Genomic DNA, 18529 nt, shown 5'->3' with positions numbered 1-18529 from the left:
TGCTCGCCCCCGGCGGCCGCCCTGGGGGAGCTGGAGGCGCTGAACCTGAGCGGGCGGGGGCTGGAAGAGCTGCCCGAGGAGGTGGGTGCCGCCCTGAGCGGTCTGCGGGTGCTCAGCCTGCGGCGCAACCGGCTGGGCCGCCTGCCCGCCGCCGCCCTGCGCCACCTGGGCCGCCTGGCCGAGCTCGACCTCAGCCACAACCGGCTGCGGGGCCTGGGGGACGGCGGAGCGCTGTCGGGGCTGCGGGGCCTGCGTAAGCTCAGCCTCAGCCACAACGAGCTGGGCGCCGAGGGCCCGGGCCTGCCCCCCCGCCTCGCCGAGCTGGGCCGCCTCGAGGAGCTCGACCTCAGCTTCAACCGGCTGCGCCGCCTGCCCGAGGGCCTGGGCCGCCTCCGGCACCTCCGCGCCCTTGACGTTGACCACAACCTGCTGCCCTCCTTCCCCGCCCCTCTGCTGGAGCTGGCCGCCCTGGAGGAGCTCGACTGCTCCGGCAACCGCCACCTGGGGGCCCTGCCCGAGGGCATCGCCGCCCTCCGCCGCCTGAAGATCCTCTGGCTGAGCGGCACGGGGCTGGCAGCCCTGCCGGAGGGCCTCTGCCAGCTGAGCGCCCTTGAGAGCCTTATGCTGGATGGCAACCGGCTGCAGGCCCTGCCTGCCGGCTTTGGCAGCCTGCAGCGGCTCAAGATGCTGAACCTCTCCTCCAATCTGCTGGGGGAGTTCCCCGCTGCCATCTTGGCGCTGCCCAGTCTGGAGGAGCTCTACCTGAGCCGCAACCAGCTCACCCTGCTGCCCCCTCACCTCTGCCAGCTCCGCCAGCTCCGCACCCTCTGGCTGGACAACAACCGCATCCGCTACCTGCCGGACTCCGTTGTGCTCCTCCACAGCCTGGAGGAGCTGGTCCTGCAAGGCAACCAGATTGCCATCCTGCCCGAGGGCTTCGGGCAGCTTTCCCGTGTCACCCTGTGGAAGATCAAGGACAACCCCCTCATCCAGCCCCCCTATGAGGTGTGCATGAAAGGCATCCCCTACATCGCAGCCTACCAGCAGGAGCTGGCCCACTCCCAACCTGCCCTCAAACCCCGCCTCAAGCTGGTCCTGATGGGCCTAAAGGATGCGGGAAAGACCCTGCTGAGACGATGCCTCATGGAGGAGGATGGGCAGAGGGAGGATATGGGAGGTCTGGAGGCAGGGAGCGCCCAGCCCAGAGGGTGCCCTGGGCAGCAGCAGGACGGTGGGAGAGTGCCGGTTGGGTGTTGCCCCTTCCCAGAGCCTCAGGACGCTTCCTCAGCGCGGGTACCTGCCATGCAGCAGCTGGAACATCTCCCTGTTGAGCAGCAGGACATCCGTTCTCACGTGCCCTCCCACCGAGTGAAAGGGGAAACACCGTGCCCTGCACCGTCCCTGCCACCAAGTGCCCCCCAAGTACCGTCAGGACTGGGACTGTCAGGAGGCAGCAAGGGCATTGAGGTGATGGACTGGACAGCGGATGCAGAGAGGGGCCTGACATTCATTGTGTACGAGCTGGCGGGGGACCCGAGCTATGATGTCATCCAGTCTTTCTTCCTCTCTCCCGGAGCACTGTATGTGCTGGTGGTGAATTTGAGTGCCTATGTCCCTCAGCGCTTCTACCCCTCTGTGGGCTATTTCTTGCACTGGCTTGGTTCCAAGGTGCCCCACGCAGTGGTGTGCATGGTGGGAACCCATGCTGACCTCTGTGCGGAGCGGGAGTTGGAGGAGAAGTGCCTGGACATCCATCACCAGATCGCTCAGCAGGAAAAGAGGGATGCCGAGGGACTCCAGAGCTTGGTCCAGCAGGTGGATGAGGCTCTGGGGCAGGACTTCGACCTGCGCTGCTCCAGCCCGCACGCTGCCTTTTATGGGGTCTCGGACAAGAACTTGCGGCGAAAGAAAGCCCAATTTCAGTACCTTCTCAACCACCGCCCACAGATCCTGTCTCCAGTGCTGCCTTTCAGCTGCTGGGACCGTTGCCAGGTGCGTCGCCTGCGGGACAAGCTGCTGTCGGTGGCTGAGCACCGGGATATCTTCCCGAACCTGCACCGGGTGTTGCCCAAATCCTGGCAAGTGCTGGAGGAGCTGCACTTCCAGCCGCAAGCTCAGCAGCTGTGGCTTAGCTGGTGGGACTCTGCCCGGTTGGGCTTGCAGGCAGGCCTGACGGAGGATCGGCTCCAGAGTGCCCTATCCTACCTGCATGAGAGTGGGAAGCTGCTGTACTTCGAGGAGCACCTCACCTTGCGGGAGTATGTGTTCCACAACCTGCCACGGCTCATTGACATCCTCAACGTCTTCTGCCAGCGGGATGCCACTGTGCTGCTCCAAAAACTGCTCAGCGACACCCACATTGACGAACTGAGGGCCACTCAGCTCCATCATTATGTGGAGGGCTTCTTGCTGCACGGCCTCCTCCCTGCCCACGTTATCCGTCTCCTTCTTAAGCCCCATGTCCAGAGCCGGGAGGATCTGCAGCTCATCCTGGAGCTGCTGGAGAAAATGGGGCTCTGTTACTGTGTCAACAAACCCAAATGCAAGCCCCTAAATGGGGCAGCCGCTTGGTACAAGTTCCCCTGCTACGTGAAAAATGAGGTGCCCCATGCAGAGGCATGGATCAACGGCACCAATCTGAGCGGACAGTCCTTTGTGGTCGAGCAGCTGCAGATTGAATATAGCTTTCCATTCATTTTCCCACCCGGCTTGTTTGCACGCTACAGCGTCCAGATTAACAGCCATGTGGTTCAGCGGTCAGATGGCAAATACCAGATCTATGCCTACCGGGGAAAGGTGCCCGTGGTGGTGAGTTACCGGCCTGCCAGGGGACCTCTGCAGCCAGATACTCTGTCTATCGCTAGTCATGCGTCCCTACCAAATATCTGGACAGCTTGGCAAGCTATTACCCCTTTAGTGGAAGAACTGAATGTCCTGCTCCAGGAATGGCCGGGCCTGTACTACACTGTGCACGTCCTCTGTTCAAAGTGCCTTAAAAGAGGGTCACCCAACCCACACGCTTTTCCAGGTAAGGCATAGCTGAGCTTGCCTTTCATCTCTTCTGGAGCTTTACCCCTTTTAGGAGGGAGTTTTATGGTATTAGTCTTATCTCTGTCTCTTTTTTTCTTTCTTTCTTTTTTTTTTGTTTTCTTCTTTTTTCTCCTCTGCTCTAACTCCCTTCCCTGGTGACTTGAGTCATGAGAGAAAATATTAGGGTAGCTCCAAGGAGACAGGCTTAAAATAACCCTATTCTGAGACGAGGTGGGTGTTGCATCCCCCTTTGTCTGTGCCTTTTCTCTCTGCTTTTTGGGTTTTGGCCCTGAGCGTTGCTGGTGCCATTGTTGAAAAGGCCCTGACCTGTCCTTCTCCTTGTTTTGATTCCTTTGAATGGCACTGCAGGTTTTTTTCCTAATTCCCTTCACCCTGCAGCTCCCCCTTCCTTGGGGCTATTTGTAAACGCAGATAGGACTGAAAGACTCCAGGTGTCCCATCCTCCCCCCCTTCCACCTCCCACCCCCCAAAACCTGGCCTTGTGCTGCAGCCTCTCTGAATGCAGGAAAGCTCCTGCTGGTAGACAGTGGGTGTGTTGGTCTCTGTAGCCCTGTATAAAAAACTCTTTCTCCTATGGGAGCCCTGTCTCTAGCAGGAAGAATTCCTCCCTGAACAGAGAGGGCTACTCCATCTTCTTTGTTTAAGTGTCTTACCTAGAAGTGATTCCCAGACTGCTATTCTTGGAGCTATTCTTGAGAGCAATTATTTTCTTTCCTCGCTCACCCTTCATCTAACGAAAAAAGCATAATCTCTCTTCTCTGGAATATGACTAGTTGTGGTGCTTTGTAAAGCTGTCACTTCTAAAGTTGTGGGTTTATAGGTGGTGGTTTCCAGCAGCATCTGTTTTACTTTGTATGTATGCAGGTACTGCCTCCTAACCTGTGCCCTCCCTCCTCTGCTGGGTTTGCTCTAGAGCTTGCGGGGGCCATGGGAAAGGTGCTTTGGTGTGTAAATCTGTATGAAATCAAAATGCACTCTGAACTGTAAGCTGTGCTCTAGAAATATGCTTTTTTTACATACGCACACCCATGTTGGAAGTTTGTTGGAGCATTCTTTATTTATAAGTAGCCTGAAATTGTGGGGGAACTGGAGTATGATTAGAGTTAAGGCAAGCAGTGGTGCTCAATTAGTTCATAGGCAAATGTGAATAATAAGGTGTGTTTTGGGGGGGTTGTGTTGGGTTTTTTGTTTGGTTTTTTTTTTCCTTTTCTTTTTTTTTTTTTCCTCTGGACCTTGAAAATAAGGAGATGCTGTTTGCTCCTCAGCCAGTGTCCTGGCTCCATCAATTGCATCTCCCTCTAACTGTGCTAGCTTATGTAAGAGCCGTTGGACTGGGGGGGGGGGGTGTGTGTGTGTGAACCCATGCTGTGTGAGTTGCTGAGTGGTATCCGCATGCTGGGTCTTGCTGCTGACGTGGTGCTTGGGGCAATGTGATCTGCTTTCCAAAAAAACCCTGAAGACTGAAAAAAACACAGAACCACCACCCCCCCCCCCTAAAACCCAAACCAAAAAAACCCCAAGCCAAAGCCAACCAGCCACCCAAAAAAACCCCCACCAAAATCAGCCAAGACAGCAAACTATGTGCAGGTGTGATGGATGGCTATTGAAGGTTTAGCTTGTGAATAATTCAGAACTGCAGTCACATACCTTTTTTTTTCCTTTCTTTTTTTCTTGTGTGAAAGTTTTGTGGCTGATCTTTTTTTTTTTCCTGGTGAGTAGGTGATGCTTTAAAAGTGAAATGTGAAGAGGAGCTGGACTGTCTGCAGATGATTGGCATCTTTGCTGACCAGTGACAGTCAGAGCAGGACTGGAAGCATAAGGGGGGCATTGAAATCGAAGGGTGTTTTCCTTTGGATTTTGCTGTGCCATATGTTTCCTTAGAGGTAGGAAAGGAATTCTCTTACCTGGGAGCCAGGGTAGGTGTGCTGGCAAGGGGTGGTGCAATTAAGCAGTGCATTGTTGGGCATGGGAGGAGCAGGGGTTCATGTGCCATGCCTCCGAACACCACCTGGGTGATGCTACCTGTGGAAGGAGGGTTGCAGCATTTCTGAAGCTTTCCAGGGGAGAAGCTGGGTCTTGGTGCCGGGGGCACAGGACTTAGCATCCCAAGTGGCCCTGCCTTGGGGCAGGGGGTCACTGTCTTAACATGAATACTGTGCGAGTCTAGCTGGGGGAAGAGCATGTTGAGAAGACAAATGTATTTCAAAGGCAGGGCTGCTTTGTGGAAGTGCTGAAGAGTGATTAAAGGCTGCAATTAATCAAGAAACCTGCTTGTCGTCTTGGATGATGCTTAAATCTAGCCCAGCTATGACCTGGATTGTATGAAAAATGTGAACCGTCATTTGGCTTGGTGAGGCCTATCTGTCTGCATTTAATCTAAAATGCTCTTTGCTGTGTATCTGCTGTATGAGTAAATGACTGTTTAGGAGCCCCTAAATGGCAATCATGAAGCTGAAGACTTTTTTCCTCCTGATTTTGCTGATCAGAAGGTGTGCATGTTTAAAGTCGTGCTGCCAAGCTTGCTCTTGTGCAGGTGAATCGTGGTTGGTGTCATTTTTAACAGGGTGTAGGAAAGAGATGAGTCTAATGTTACAAAAATGTGTAGCGAGGGAGGTGTCTGTTTCTTTCCAAGCTCTTCCAGTGGTAATCCATGGCAATTGCAATGCTGCTAATTCTTAAATAGGGCTGTGGTCTTTTTAGGACTGCACTGAAGAACTGCTTTGCAGCCTGTTGACCTTAATAAGGGAAATATTTCTGTGGAGACACTGCCAAATTTGTGCTCAAAAATGGAAGTGCAGTCTGGCTGTGTGTCTGTGCAATATTTGTCGTCATTCATGAAACCAATGGTGCATTCTTTGGTCATCCAAAATTTTCATTGGAATCACCTTCAAAAAGGGGACTTGGTTGCTCGAGTTGAGGATTAATCCTTGCTTTTCCTCTTCTTCCCTTCCCTCTCGGTCCTGCATACGCACATGCTATAACTTCCATTGAAAATACACACAGAAATTCTCTTAAGAACAAGCTAATGTGCATAGAAATGGTTGATAAGAGTTGAGATTCTGGATTCAGTCTTCTGAGGGTTTATTGCAAACAAACAGTGAATAAAAGTGATATAAAAATGATATATAAAACCCTTGATAGGGTCCTTTTAAGGAAGTTTTCATGTTTGAAACAGTTTTGTAGCTGGGTGAAATAGTAACTGAATTGGCATCTGAACTAGAATCTCAGTGTGCTTTGAGGCTGCAGTCATCTGCTTGGCTGATAAGTGGTGTGTTGAATTTTTTTTTTTCTTTTACATCTGCACTATATATAATAAAAGTATCCCTGCCAGGCTAAGAAAGGCATATCCCTGCTTGCAGTGACCAACAAGAATAGTTCAGCACTCCAGGATGGTAAGACCTCAATTGGGTTGTTGCAGGCATTGTGAAATGCTGTGATTTTGTATGTGATGTTCTTTTAGTCCCTGGACTTAAAGGCTTTTATGTTGTTCATGTCCCATAAGCTATTAAGTGACTTGGGATTGGGGGGAATGGAGGTGGTTTGCCATCTGTCTGATAGTAGATATGTGCTTTGTTGGGACAAATGTGACTGGATTTTCCAAGCTTGCCTTCACGTCCACCTGCTAACTGCTCTGCTGCTGTCTCCTCTTGTCCTGCGCTAGGCTGGGTCCAGGCGACCACAGGCCCTTCCAGGCTGTGGTCTGCACAAGGTGTCCTGATGTCTGATGTTGATCCTTTTGGAGTTTGAGGTAGGGGGGATTGCATTTGACCAGTGGTTTTCCTTTATTCCTGCCTATGATGTTACATGTATGAATGCAGACATAGGAAAGCCAGCGCCTTTGTCCTTTGTGGAAAACAGGCAAAATGCTGTTACAAGCAAGACAAGATGATCTGGGTTTCCACAGATTAAAAATGTGACAACAGACAGAAAGCCACAGGCAAAGATATCATGTGCGAGCCTAGCAGCCCTTCTCCAAAAGGATGCTGCAAAGTTATTGGGGAGCTTTGAGATATGCCAGAGGACTGGCAAGAGGTCTTCTGTGGAGAGGAAGTGCACATCTCCTGCTTGCCTTGCTGCCCCCTTCCTAAGGTATCAGAATAGGGAGGAGATCATAAGCGTCTACTCCACTCGTCTCCCAGACACATCAAAGGTGAGCAGAAGCAAGGATTACATGCCCGTTGCCTTCAGGGGTACAGATGGAGGTATCGTAGTGTAGTTGCCCTGTGACACTGTGTGTTATGGCTAGAGCAGGGCTAATTCTAGGCCACATTATTCATGTGATTCAAAGTGAACCATGCTCACCATCCCTGCGTTGGAGTCAAAAGCAAGCATGAACTCCCTTGGTGGCTGGGATGGAGTCAGGAGATGGAGAGGTGGAAGATCCCACGATGTGTCATGCTGTCAAGTTCCATGGAAGCTGAGGGAGCAGGTGGGACTGGTTTTGTCAGAAGGGCTCAGAAGTTTCTCCAAAATATGAGCTGCCTCTCAGTGAAACGCTGATGTCAGGTATCTAATTGTCCTTTGTAATTAAATTGTAAGCAGCTGGGTTTTTTTTTCCACAGACAATTGCAGTAGAGCAACACCTGCTTGTTACAGAACCTGATGCTAGCATTTGACAGCCTTTTATTTTCCCCATTTGAGGGTGGAGTCTTTTTTGCCTAACTTTCAAAGTAGAGGCTGCAGCTGTTTGGGGCTGTTGTCACGCTCTCCTGAAGGTTGTGGCTTCAGCAGAGTACTGTGGCATAATCAGAGACAGTAGGGCAAGACTTGAGCACAGTGGGAGCACTGGACATGGATGATCTGGGTGGCAGAAGAAAGCTGAACGAGGCCCTGTGATTCAGGAGGAGAAGAGAATAGATCAGTTGCTGAACTTCGGGAAGCTCTAGCACTGACAAGAGCTGATTTCTGTGCTGCTGAAGTGACAACCCTGAGTGGTGTGACTTGCTGGACATAATAGTGTAGAAACACAGTCTATTTACCACCAGGGATTTTTAGAGATTTCCTTCGTGTTAAGGTGTGTGTTGCATGGTGAGCGTCTGAGGTCCTCTTGCTTGGTGGCTGTGGTAGGGCATCCTCAAATTTAAAGAACACATTTGGGAAAGAGACAACAAACATTTCGTGATCTTGGAGGAGGCAGAGAAATTGCCAGAGGAAGGGTGTGGTGTGCAGTGTGGACAGCTACTGTGGGACTGTGCCTGGTGGGGTGTAGGTGTGGGCACCAGTCCTTGGGGACAACCGGAGTAGGCAGTGCAGAGCTGGGCTCATGCCTGACAGTCTGGCTTGGGATGACACAGGAATGGGAGGAACAAACTCAACTGTGGATGCCAGAAGAGAGGCTGAGGCTTTGAATTGCCTTCTTAGAGCTGTCCTGCTGCCTGCAGTGTCTGGTTACCTTGTATTGTGTGCATTGCTTTGTGTGTGTTTGGGGGCTTTTTTTTAAGGCTTCCAATATGGAACTTGCTAAAATTACTTCAAATTAGGATGGCAACGTGCATATTTAACACTGTTTGAAGGAATCCTCTTCCTTATGCAAAAAGTTCCTATGCATTTCTGCTAAAGGAAAGGATTCCTGGTATGCCAGCTTGGTACCAGAAAACTTCTGGTTTGTTCCTTAACAGCTTGTTTTGCCCTGCCCCATTCCCCATGGGAGTCATCTCTGGGCTTTGGGCTTCTGGACTTTGAACTGCCATCACCGAACCAGGAAAACACTAGATTTGCTTGAGTGGATCTTTTTGGTTTGGTTAGTGAAACAAAGTAGAGTTCTTGGCCTTTAATGCATTACTTCTTTTTGGTTTGTGTGTTTTATTTTTACAGTCACTGAAATTTGTCTTTGCAGGAAATGACCTAGAAGAGAGATGCTCAGTACCAAGTGATTCTTTGTTTCATTGCATGAGAACTATTTAAAAGCTACTGACTGTGGGGGTGAGATAAAATATTAATGTAGGTTTTCCCCTCTCCAGAGTCAATTGGTTACGTGAGGACTGATTTGTGCTGTGCTTCAGCACACTGTGGACACAGATGTCATGAAACATGCTTTGCTTCCTGCTGTGTGCATGCACTTCTGGTGGCGTGATGCCTCTTCCTAAAAACTCCTAAGTGTGAAAACTTTTCCCATGTAAGTTGGGATGAGATGTATCATGTGCATGATCCGCATGCAGATATATTGCAAGGTGCTACTCCTTTTGCATCCCAGGAGAGGATAGTGGGAAATCATCAACAGTTGCCGAATCTTTGTTGCCTTTTGGTGATGTTGTGAACATGTTATTTGACATTGGGGTAGAGCTCTGAAAAAATAGGTATCAGTTTAAAAGCAAAATATGAGTGCATCTGGTAGGTAATTCTCCTGTATGCTGTGGTGTCTTGTTGCATTTGCAGTATTAAGCAGGTAACTGTGGTAGCCTAGCATGCTTTCCAATTAATGATTTGTTAATAATAGTGCAGGCTAGTTGTTTGGCTCTTGAAAACAGTTTGCCAGGGGAGAAGGGAGAAAATGTATTGAATGAAAAGTTCTGTGTTGGATTTGAATTCTTGGAAGTCATCAGAGTATAATATTTTTTTCCTCCCTCCCTCCCTGCACCATCCTGAGTAGAGGAAGAATAACCTACACAGATGAGTAAAGAAAACGGGTCTGGGGGGTGAATACAAGATGGTCAGTTACTTCCTTTTATCTCTCTCTCCTTGCTTGTGGTACTTGCGCTTGCTATACAGATGTGGACAACTGTGAGAGTAAGCAGGCTGGCTGGTGCCAATTAAGGTCACCTATTCTCAGGTGAGCTTGTGGGATGCCAATTTAAGGATGTGCTATTTAAGGGAGCACCTTGTAGGGACGAGGAGTGGGGAGGGAGTCCTTAAAGTAAGTCAGTTACAACAATCAAACTCCTGCTGCTGCAAACAACATGTGTTGGTGCTTTTGACTAGCTAAGAACATATCTGGGTCTGAGAAAGCGGTGCAGCTGGGTTGTAGGAGTCTCAGCCTGCCTCCTTGGTCCGCTATACAGCGATCTCCTTGACTACAGCAGGAGAGCTGATGGGATTCTGGTGACCACAGTGTCAGGTGCCTCATACAGAAGATGAGGAGGCCTTGGCTTTTTTAGAAGCTGTTGAGTGGATGAAGTTTTTGACCTGTAATGGGAAGATCACCTGTGTGAATGTGGCCTTCTCTCCCAGCTGCTCAGCTGGAAGAATTTGCTCTCTAGCAATTTCTTTGTTGGGAACCAGATGTAAAAACTGGGGTTGGGGGGTTCAAGACCTGTGAAACAACTGACTGGTTGGCTTTGGGAGAAATTTCATTTGGGGTGTTCAGCTGGACCATCTTTGAGGGCTTACGGTTCTGCCCCAGCAGGCTGCTGGAGGCTGAAGTCATATTGTACTTGTGGTATTTTCCTGGCTAAAGCTTGGTCCTGAATGCGCTGATTGGGTTGCCAACGTGCTCGGTGGCAGTGTGGTTTAGGACTGATGCAGGCTCCGTGGTTAGGGATGACTTGCTTGTGGCCAGTGGGTGAAGGCTGTGTTCAGACTGAACTGTGACTGCTGGAGTGCTTGCCTGCTTGAGTTGGTTGTGGTTTAAAGCAAAACCTTAATTTCAGATCTGTTTTTTTTTTCCAGTGGTCATTCTCAGGACCTCAGTGCTTCTCCAAAAGGTGTACTGAGGTACACCTACTCTACTGGTTTTTGCTGGGGCTAGGTTGGACTCCTGGGGGTGGGTGTGAAACTGGGCTAGGACCTACAGACTTTACAAGGTAACATTAATTTTGAGTTGACAGTTCAGCATGGCAAGCTCTGCATGAACCACAAGACAGCTTTCAGGTGAGTTAGGCACTTTTGTGGGGAAGTCCATTAGACTTAGAGCTTTGTGAGGATCAGGCTAAACTGAACTATGGAGGCAAGTAACCTCCAGAGCAAAACAAAGCTGCATCTCAAATCCTGTTCAGACCTGCCTGGTTTTGCCACATGCTGACTCAGAGGTAATGCTTGAATACTTCAGGAAGGAGCTGTATTGTTTTTGATCTAGGTTACACTGAATTGTGCTGATGAGATGACGGGAGACTTCTGCTGGGCTTCTGTTAGCGGGGTTTCACAAGCTTGGCTTAAATGATCTCTGTAAGGCCCTTTATGAAAGCGATACCAGGATATCTTCCCTTTTACCCGGTTTTAGGGTGATGCTTGCCAAGCATCCAGTTTAGATAAGCATTTTTATTTGTGTTACATGAGAGGGAACCCAGATATCCCAGGCCATGCTGGAAGAGGTCCCTTCTCCTTCAGCTGGTACCTATTGCTTTCTGTAGAGTTTTCAGGCTCTACCTGTTATGGTTTAACAGGAAAGAGGCAAAGGTACAACAATGGTAGGACAGGGATTTGTGGACCTCATGCTGTGAGCAATGATAAAATTAATATTGTAGGTTTTTGTCCCAACAGAATGCAAGATTGTGGCACCCTGTGCTTGAGACACGTCTCTTGAATGATCTCCAGTTTCTGTGTGGTGAATTCTTTTTAGAGCATCTTTTTTTGCATTTTTAGCAGGTGTTTTCCTCTCCAGCAATACAGAGTGAGCAGTGGCATGTGATAAGGGACAGATCCTGCCCTGTAGAAGGGTAGGGTTGTTGATGAGCTTCTGAAAAATAAATTGGCCATGGTTTCCACAGCACCAAAATCTGCAGGGTTTGGCTTGAGACAGAGGTGCTTGGTCTGATTTGCATCCCATGTATCTAGCTGCTGTTTCTGCCACGTAAAACAACACAGTGGAAAAATATTGGAGGTGAACACAGTGACTGGGTCTTGCTTGACTTTGAGACGTGTGCAATGCATTTGGTGCCTTTGTATCTATGAAAGGCTGGCAACAGAGGACTGCTGGAGCAGCTGATTTGTCCCAAACCTACCACAAAACAAGTATCCTTACAGCTAGTATGGCCCCTTGCTACATGGTCAACAAGTGGAGGGAAAGTGACCTTCCTGCAGCAGAAGAAACATGCATCTCTGTTGTGTGGCCTCTGAAACATTGTGGTGGATGCAGCAGAACTGCAAAATTGTGCAGCAGCACACACCGTGAGTGCTGCATGGTGCAGCAGCACCCAGCTGCATCTCTAGCTTCTGTTGTGGAGCTGTATTGCTGACTGTTTAATACCTTTCTTCACTCACTGTGACCTCTTTCTTAGATGAAGCAGTCAGGTATGAACGACAAGCAATTTTTCTGTGAACAGATAATGTTAGAAAGCAAGGGCTTAGCAATGTGTGGAGCTGAAATGCACAGGCACAGAATGTATGGTGTGGAGGATGGAGAGTCGGGGACCTCTGTCTGAGACTGGCTGCCTGACATTAGTCTTTTTCTGTAAGTATTCCTATTGCCTGGGTCTGAACAGTTGCATTTTCATCACTCTCATTAAAATTCTCAGATAAACCACAATCAATCAAGAATGAAGGACCCAAAAATGGGATAATGGCTGGGGATAGTGTTCCACTCTGAAAAGCAGTCATGTCTTATTGACCATCCTCATATTTGCATTTGTATCTTTCCACCCTCCCTCTGTATTTATACTGTGTAACTCACTAGTCTGTACACATGTTCTCCTCTACTACATTATGGGGAAAAACAGCATAACTGTCTGTCAAATTGCAAACCATTGCACTTTACAGGACTACATCCTCAACAGATAGTTGAGATGCCACTGTATTTATTGCAATGTGTGATAGGGAATGTTTCAAGGTACTTATGCCCAATTCATTTGTTTTTTCCTCAGAAAGGGCTGAGCAGCTGTCTCTGTGGGAACAAAGGGGACTCAGGGCACCTAAAAAAATTAGATTTCCCCTTCCTTTTGTAATTCCTCATCTCTTCTCTATCTGTGAAGTGGGGACTGGCTCACAGGAGTGATGACCTCCTTTAGCAGGGGAAGTTAGTCATGATGGGACCCATAAGGAGCTGGAGCAGAAGAGAAGGTAAGGAGGCAGCTGAGCTGCTCAGCACACATTGGGAGATCTGTATGTGGAAAGCATCTTGCAAATTGCAGACTCACCCAGGAGTTGCCCAAGGGCACAGGGACAAACTGGTGTCAGGCTGAGCTGCAGCTATGTGGTGCCAAGCTTTCACTCTATGATGGGGAGCTGTTCCTGGGCGCAAACTGGTTTTAAAGAGCACTGTAGGTTAAGGGTACAGCTGCTGACTTGGCCTCCGCTGCCTTAATGTGGGCTCTGAGCCAGCCAACCTCTGTCCCACTGTTACCCCTTCTGTGTGACTCCATCTTTCATCACCACATCACTGGGCAGCCCAACCAGGAGCAAGCAGCAAGAGCTGGGATGATCAATGCTGCCTTAAAGTAGTCCCCAAGTAGTCCTTCAGATGGGTGGCCTTCCCTGGGGAAGCCTCATCTGGGCTGTATCTTCAGGAAGCCAGCATGCAATGTCCAGAGAGGAGCAAGCAGGCAGACCTCTCTCCATGCTGCTGGGGCATCCCAGGCAGGGAGAGAGGCACAGGTCTGTGCTGCTGCAAGGATGGGAGGTTTTCTGGGTGTTTCTTCTCTTGGTCTGCGTGGTGCTTCTTACCCCCTTGCCATGTGCGGCTGTATTTTACAGGCAGAACTGCTGGATGGGGTCAAATGTGTTTGGTGGCAGGTTTCCAAACCAGGGAGTCAGCAGCAAGCACCAGGACTACTTACATGCGTTGCGTAACCAGATGAGTTTTCAGCTCCCTGTGCATTTCTCTAAATCTTCCTTTTGAACAGGCTCTTTCTTTGTCTGAGAGATTTTGATGCTCTTATTTCAGATAATGATGCATGCACTGGATATGGAAAATTCTCATGTCCAAATGACTCTGGTTTATCAAAGCAGCTAAATTTAGGAAATCTTTGAAAAAAGAGCTTCCCCCTCCTGTGATCTGACATAACGCTTCTTGGTCGCTGTTATTTTTACTTCAGAACAGCTTAAATCTATTTTGGTTGGACCCTAAGTGATGGCTACAGTGCGAAAGACGGCATTTGTTCCTGTGAAGTAAGGCAGCCATGCTGCAGCTTCAGGGCTCTGAGGGCAGTCTGCTCGCCCTGAGCTTGTGCCAGTGCTGCGTCGGGGCCCCCTGGCAGTCCTGCTCAGCTCTCTCGAGCCCTGTCTGCTTGGCAGAGGGTCTCTGGGCCTTCCCACCTTGCTCTGGGGCTCAGAGCTCTATTTAAAAAGGTATCCATAAGCCTCTGACAGCAGTTAACTTTTTCAGCATCTTGGAGGTGTAGTGAGTGGCAGGGACTTTAACACCCCCAAACAGCACCCGTCATCCAAATTCTAGGAGGATAGTGTAGGGAAGATGGTGTTTCACTGGCACCAAAGTAGGGAGACAACTGCGTGAGCAATGGGAGATTGTGTGGGAACCAGTATGCCTCTGGTTTCATGAGTCTTTAATACATGGACTTCCTTTCACTGTACCCTGTTAGGATCAGGACGGAGCCATCCCAGGCTTGAAAATGCACTGCTGGAATCATGCCCCACTGGAGCGCCTTGAGCTCTTGGTGCCAGGAATATATAACTGAAGCTTTCAGACTTTTTTACTGGTTTTGTTTTGGGGGTTTTTGTTTTTTTTTTTAAAGCCAGCTCCTTTGTTAAAGCTGGCTCTGCGGAGCTTTGAGCTCCTATTTTCGTATAGCTGACTGCTCTGCTTCAGCTGCCTTCTGACTTGTTTCCGAACATCCCACGCCTGCTTTCACATTGAGATGGGAGTGAAGGCAGACAACTGGGACATTGGGAAGAGATGTCATTGCTTGCTGGCTGCAATATCCCAGAGATCTGCTGAGCAAGAATTTACTTCTTACTGTTTTTTTTTTAAGCTTCTGGTGGACAGTTGTGCAGATACATTCAGTGGGTGAAAATGGAGGCAATGCAGAGCCTCACTCGGGAACTTTGGTCATCTCCAGGAACTTGTGCCCAGCTTCGTGACAGTGCTGGAGGGCTGTGTAGGGAATGAAGCCCTGTGTGATTTGCCCTTGCTAACAGGTCTCATCAGATCTGTGTACCTGAACCTGTACTGTCAGGGGTTTTGGGCAGGGAGTCTCACTCATGCTGGTGAAGGAGAAACCTGTGATCTAGCATTGGTGACATTTTCATGCCAGCTTTAGTAAGTGAGAAGTTTGTAATTTCTCAGAGGAGCATGCCTGTGCCTGGAGGGAGCCCTATAGACTCTGAGGTGGATTTTGGCAAGATATTAACCGATGCTTGTGTGGGCAAATAATTCAGCTCAGTAAGTAGCTGCTGTGGTCAGCTTGGAGCCTTCTTAGGATAAGATGCTGAAATAAATGATCAAGAGTTGAGTCGTGTGTGTGTTTTTTCCCAAGCAATGTATTTGTGCTTCAAAGGCTCAGCCAAAGTAAAGACTTTTTTGGATGAAAGAAAAGTTTGGGAACCTTCCTTTGGTATCAGAAAAAAAGTACCTTTCTCTGTCTTCTTTGTAACAGAACGCTACCACAAAGATTTGAAGCTGCCTATTATTTTTAACTTGTTCCTTGTCATTCTTTGAAATAAATCAGATCTTCTACAACAAAAGAAAGGCTAGCACGTTATGTACATACACACATGCACGTTTTTGAATGCATGCAGTGAAGCTAAACACAATGTTAAGAAAATGTTGCCAAACAAGGCAATACCATGCTCACAGGGGGATCTGATTAAAAAAAAAAAAAAGGTAAAAAATACCACCCCCCCCGCAAACCATTGGGCTGAAGAGGGTGTGATGAGAGCAGATGCTTGATGGGCTGGTTTGGGGAGCACAGTAGGCTGGCTCTGAATCTGTGACTTGGATTAGCACAGCACTTTGCAGGTGCTAAAAATGTGCTTCCCATTAAAAGCTGGCAGCTGCAAGTGTGGCTGGGTGTCTTTGGGCCAGGGGAAGCTGAGCAGCATAGCTGTTTGCTTACTGAATGGCTGCTTCTGCCCCTGGACAGCAGGGTGGATGCTGGCAGCATGGACCTCCTAGGGAGGTTGAGCAGCTTGAGTGCAGTTCTTGCCTGGCCTCTAGTTCATTGCCAACATGGCATGTGGGAGCTGCCCGCAAAGTTGTGGCTCTGCTGGAGACAGCATTTTCGCCACTTGCTCTGTGCTGCTTTATCCCCCGTTGCATAATGCAGCGTGATGTGGATAATCCAGTCATCATTACAGAAGGATTTAAAACTTTTTAATCGGAAGTCATTTTTGATAAAGCTTTGCCTTGCTTGGAGGACTGTTCTCTTGGCTTGTGTGTTTAAGAAAAATGCAGGAGGCTGAGGGAGGTGGGAGGGAACCAGATCATGGAGAAGGGACATGGGTGCCTCTGGCTCCCAGGCAGCTGCTGGTGAAGTCCAGAGCTGTGGGACACATTTTCACTAGCACCAAGCATGCAAAATCCTTATGTGTGCAAATAGAAGCAGCCACTAGGTCTGTGCTTTCTCTGAATTTTTGCCTCACAGAGCAAACTTTTGGTGGTGGTGAAGGGAAGGAAAGACTCTTTCTAGTCCAGTCTGGCTCATGCTCCCCCTTTAAACTGTCTTATGTCCAAAATACTGGTGGTCCTCCAGGGACTCCTGCATCTCGGAACAAATTGGGATCCTGGATGAAACACAGCAGAGGAGGGGATGCTCTTTGCTTCTCTTGTAATGGCCTTTTGGGTGAGTTTGTGTGATTGACCTTATTTCTTTGGTTGTTGCTCTGCCATTGTATTGTGCGCAGTGCACTGTCTAAAATAACGCATGATCTCTGAGTAGCTCTGTAACATGCTGTCTTCTGTTCTCCTCCTCCTTCTCCAGTGTTTTGCCCACTTCTCTGGCAGAAGCTATCTCTTGAGCTGCCACATCTGCTTCACCTCCCCTCAGAGCAATCCTGGTTGGGGCCTGAACACCAGCACTGAATGGCATTTGAAAGCGAGCATCCTGCTGGTTCCTGCTTTTCCAGTCCCAATAGTCCTCACTTTTGGGGTATCTTGACCATATGCTTAAGATCTCTTTGATCAGTAGAAGTAAATGACTGGGAAGTTTTAAGTTTATTTCTTCCCAAGACAGATCCCTCTGAGGGGATCAGTGCTGGGCACATCCAGAGGAGAGCCAGCCAGCTTGCGGTTCAGGTGGGTTGGTGAAACATTGAAGGAGAGGAGGCCACGGCCATGTTACAATGACACTGGGGAGTAAATACCTCAGTGTTATCCACCTCGTAGAAAGCTGCCTGGAGAAAACCTTGAAGGAATACAGGTTTGCAGCACAAATAGTTAGGGGGCCAGGAAGGAGCTCAGCTTTGTCCCAGAGTCCCATAGTGGAGCAGGCAGCTCCTGGGAAGGTGCAAGGGAGTGGGGGAGTGAAATGTTCTCCTGGCAATCCTGCTGCCTCCCTGGGAGGCTGATGAGTTCTTTACAGCCCCCAGGGCTCCTTCCTGTTTCAGTAGCAAACATGACGCCATAGAAGTGATTTTTAAACAGCAAAGATGGATGCTGCAGTTTATTTTTGGGCACTGAGAACCCCAGACCAGATGGCATTTAGCAGGCAATGAACTCTGCAGGAGTTAAGTAGCAAAGCTATTGTTTCTGAACGTGTGTGACTTATCATTGGAAGGCGTTCCAGTGGCAGAATAAAAAGTAGTAAGAATTGGTTTCAGCAGAGGTAGTAAAACAGTCTAATGTTAAGTCCATAAATAAGCACTTTCCCTTGGGGAAAAGGTGTTTGTAAGCAAAAGCTAGTTATTGCCTTGATTTACAGCTGTTAGTTGTCGCCTGATTGGATATTAGGGAATGAGAGGGTTCAGAGAAGAATGGTTAAATGATTGGAAGTACTGAGGAATCACAGGAAAAAAAAAAAATTAAAAGATTAGTTCTCATCCCCTCTGGAAAAGGGGACAAGTAAAAGCTCTTAATAGTAGAAGGACAGACAGAGCTTTGTTCTTGACCATTGAGCAGTGCAAAGCCAGCAGCTCACTCAGACTTCAGAGAGAGCAATTTTGGTAATAACAAAAATACTTTAAATCAAACAAATAGGGAAGATTTGAAACAAAAATCAGTTCTCCACCTCTGTTGGCATAGCGAAACTCAGGCTCTGAGTTCTGTGGAGTGCTGCTTGGGCACTGCCCTATGTACCAGGAATGCTTTTAGAGAAGATACCAGCCTTACCCATGAGACCCAGAAGAGAGTTGGCCACTGGTCTCAGTGCTCTGCTTCTCTGATTTCAGCCATATAGCTTCATGCAAATCTACATCACGCTGTCTCACAAGGAAGAAACACTTGACCTAAGGATGTACTCGTGAAACTTCAATGTAAAGGGAAAAAATATATACAGAGAAGCAAGTTAGATCTGATGCCCTTGTAATTAAGGAAACTTCTGTGATCCTGCAGGCTCCTACTCGGCTAAAGCCATACCTGTGGTCAGCATGTAGTGTGGTGTTAGTTATTACCAGCAGGAAGTGGGTAGCTTTGTAGGAGAAGCACCAAGGAGGCATTTTGCTCCAATTAAGCATGAGCCTAGAATAAATTGTCTGATGTACATGCATAGATCAAATT

General features: G+C 48.7%; 1 protein-coding gene across 1 annotated transcript in view; it reads left to right on the top strand.

The window, feature by feature from the left end:
- The window catches only part of MFHAS1 (malignant fibrous histiocytoma amplified sequence 1), a 30011-nt gene that overhangs the window by 736 nt on the left and 10746 nt on the right, over positions 1 to 18529 (top strand). Inside the window, exon 2 of the mRNA XM_010561026.1 lies at positions 31 to 3028. Coding sequence (XP_010559328.1) covers positions 31 to 3028 — 2998 coding nt within the window. The remainder of the gene's footprint in view (positions 1 to 30; positions 3029 to 18529) is intronic.

This window comes from Haliaeetus leucocephalus, unplaced genomic scaffold, assembly GCF_000737465.1.
Source record: "Haliaeetus leucocephalus isolate CR32 unplaced genomic scaffold, Haliaeetus_leucocephalus-4.0 Scaffold140, whole genome shotgun sequence".
NCBI classification, from domain to species: domain Eukaryota; kingdom Metazoa; phylum Chordata; class Aves; order Accipitriformes; family Accipitridae; genus Haliaeetus; species Haliaeetus leucocephalus.
This window is presented reverse-complemented; position numbering and strand designations above follow the sequence as displayed.